The sequence below is a fragment of the Pipistrellus hanaki genome (genome assembly GCF_964339955.1).
Source record: "Pipistrellus hanaki genome assembly, chromosome: 9".
NCBI lineage: Eukaryota > Metazoa > Chordata > Mammalia > Chiroptera > Vespertilionidae > Pipistrellus > Pipistrellus hanaki.
The window spans coordinates 45,816,780-45,818,860 of record NC_140511.1 but is presented as its reverse complement, the minus strand read 5'-3'; the positions used below and the strand labels follow the sequence as shown (position 1 = coordinate 45,818,860).

Sequence of the window (2,081 nt, the reverse complement as noted above, 5' to 3'; positions counted from 1 at the left end):
TGAATGGCAGACTTGAAACATATCTCTAAAAGCAGCATATGCTTACTTATGTTTGTAAATGAAATGAGACCTATGCTAATTCAGACATGAGGATATTTGATCTTTAAAAAAATTATCTCAAGAAAAGGAGATGTTCTTCCTTCTATCTTTATTCCCTTTATTCCCTTGTGTTGCAGTTTAAGCCTCTTTATTCTTCTCGTGAAGATGGCAGCCAGGTCTGGACAATGTGATAACCCACCAGCAATGGAGAAATCATGATTTTGGTTTCTTTCCTCTCTCCACTCTCTGAGCCGTTCATGATGACCCATAGTAATTCCAGCTGGAGTCTTCTCTATCCTTCTTTTTTCCTAATTGGCATCCCAGGTTTAGAGGAAAGCCAGCACTGGATAGCATTGCCACTGTGTGTCCTTTACCTTTTTGCTCTCGTGGGCAATGTCACCATCCTCTTCATCATCTGGACTGACCCATGGTTGCACCAGCCTATGTACATCTTTCTGGCTATGCTATCTGGCATTGACCTGGTCCTGGCCTCCTCCACTGCACCCAAAATGCTCGCGGTGCTCCTGGTTGATGCCCATGAGATTGGGTATACTGTTTGCCTGATACAGATGTTCTTCATTCATGCGTTCTCTTCTATGGAATCAGGTGTACTTGTGGCCATGGCTCTCGATCGCTATGTAGCCATATGTCACCCTCTGCACCATTCCACCATCTTGCATCCATGGGTCATAGGGCGCATTGGAATGGCAGTGCTGCTGCGGGGATTAGTCCTCCTCCTCCCCTTCCCTATCCTTTTGGGGAGACTTACCTTCTGCCAGGCCCCTGTCATAGGCCATGCGTATTGTGAACATATGGCTGTGGTGAAACTTGCTTGCTCAGAAACCATAGTCAATCGAGCCTATGGGTTGGCAGTGGCACTGCTTGTGGTTGGACTAGATGTCCTTGCGATTGGTTTTTCCTATGCCCTCATCCTCCAGGCAGTGGTAAAGGTGCCAGGGGTTGAGGCCCGATTAAAGGCCTTTAGTACATGTGGGTCTCATATTTGTGTCATCCTGGTCTTCTATGTTCCTGGAATGTTTTCTTTCCTCACTCACCGTTTTGGCCACCATGTGCCCCATCATGTTCATGTTCTACTGGCCACGCTCTACCTCCTTGTGCCCCCTGCACTCAACCCAGTTGTCTATGGGGTGAAGACTGCGCAGATCCGCCAGCGAGTACTCAGGGTGTTCTACATAAAAGAGTAGATATTAGTACATTTATTTTTTTCAGAGGCTCCTGCCAAAGACACTGCCCATGGATGTTCCAGGCTATATAGGCCATTCCAAAGTGAGAAGTCCTTCTAGTTCTATTAATCTCATAGCAAAGTAGTCATGAGCACTTGATTCTACAGGTGATTGAGATGTACCTGAATAGCTGATTTTGTGAATATTTCCTCCATTCACTTTTCCTCCTGATTCCAACATTTCCCTACCCCTTTTGATGGAATAAATTGACTCTGGATATCACATTTTTCTGACTGTGCAATATCACACAGAATGCAGAATGTGTGGTTTTAGAGTGTCCTCAAACCCTAAAATTGCTGTGAGCTATAGGTCACTGGACTTCTGTGTGGTAAGGGCCCTCTCAAAGCATTTGAAATGTCCACAGTGTGAGAAAGATACTAACATAGGTTCTAAGAACAAAACGTTATAATCCTAGTTTAAAAAAAAAGTAAAATAAGCCTGTATTTAAAATTGATTGAATTTTAATTTATTTATATATTTGCTTAGAATAAAGAGAGAATAAGACCAGGTATTGAGTATATGTGTGTTTTATAAGTGTTAATTTAACAAAGTAAAAGTAACCATTACATGGTTATCTAATAACTATAAAATGTATTAGAGTCTGGTGTTGGTCAACATAGCTTTATTAATAAACTAGGGGCCAAGTGCATGAATTTGTGCACCTTGAAGGAAACTGTGGGCTGCGAGGTTGCTGTGGGCACAGGGGCAGGTCTCAGCACATCATCTGTGCCCCTCCTGGCCCCTCCCACATGGCCCCTGGTTTCTTCTCTGCTGGCAGTCCTGCTCCTGCCACTGCCA

At 43.9% G+C, this 2,081-nt stretch overlaps 1 protein-coding gene across 1 annotated transcript; it reads left to right on the top strand.

Annotated features, from left to right (window-relative positions):
* Positions 1-254: 254 nt before the first annotated feature.
* On the top strand, positions 255-1,244 carry LOC311627701 (olfactory receptor 52L1-like; the record flags this gene model as incomplete). The annotated part of the gene is made up of 1 exon (XM_084894254.1): positions 255-1,244. The coding sequence occupies one exon, from the start codon at positions 255-257 to the stop codon at positions 1,242-1,244; it is 990 nt and encodes a 329-aa protein (XP_084750380.1).
* Positions 1,245-2,081: the final 837 nt, after the last annotated feature.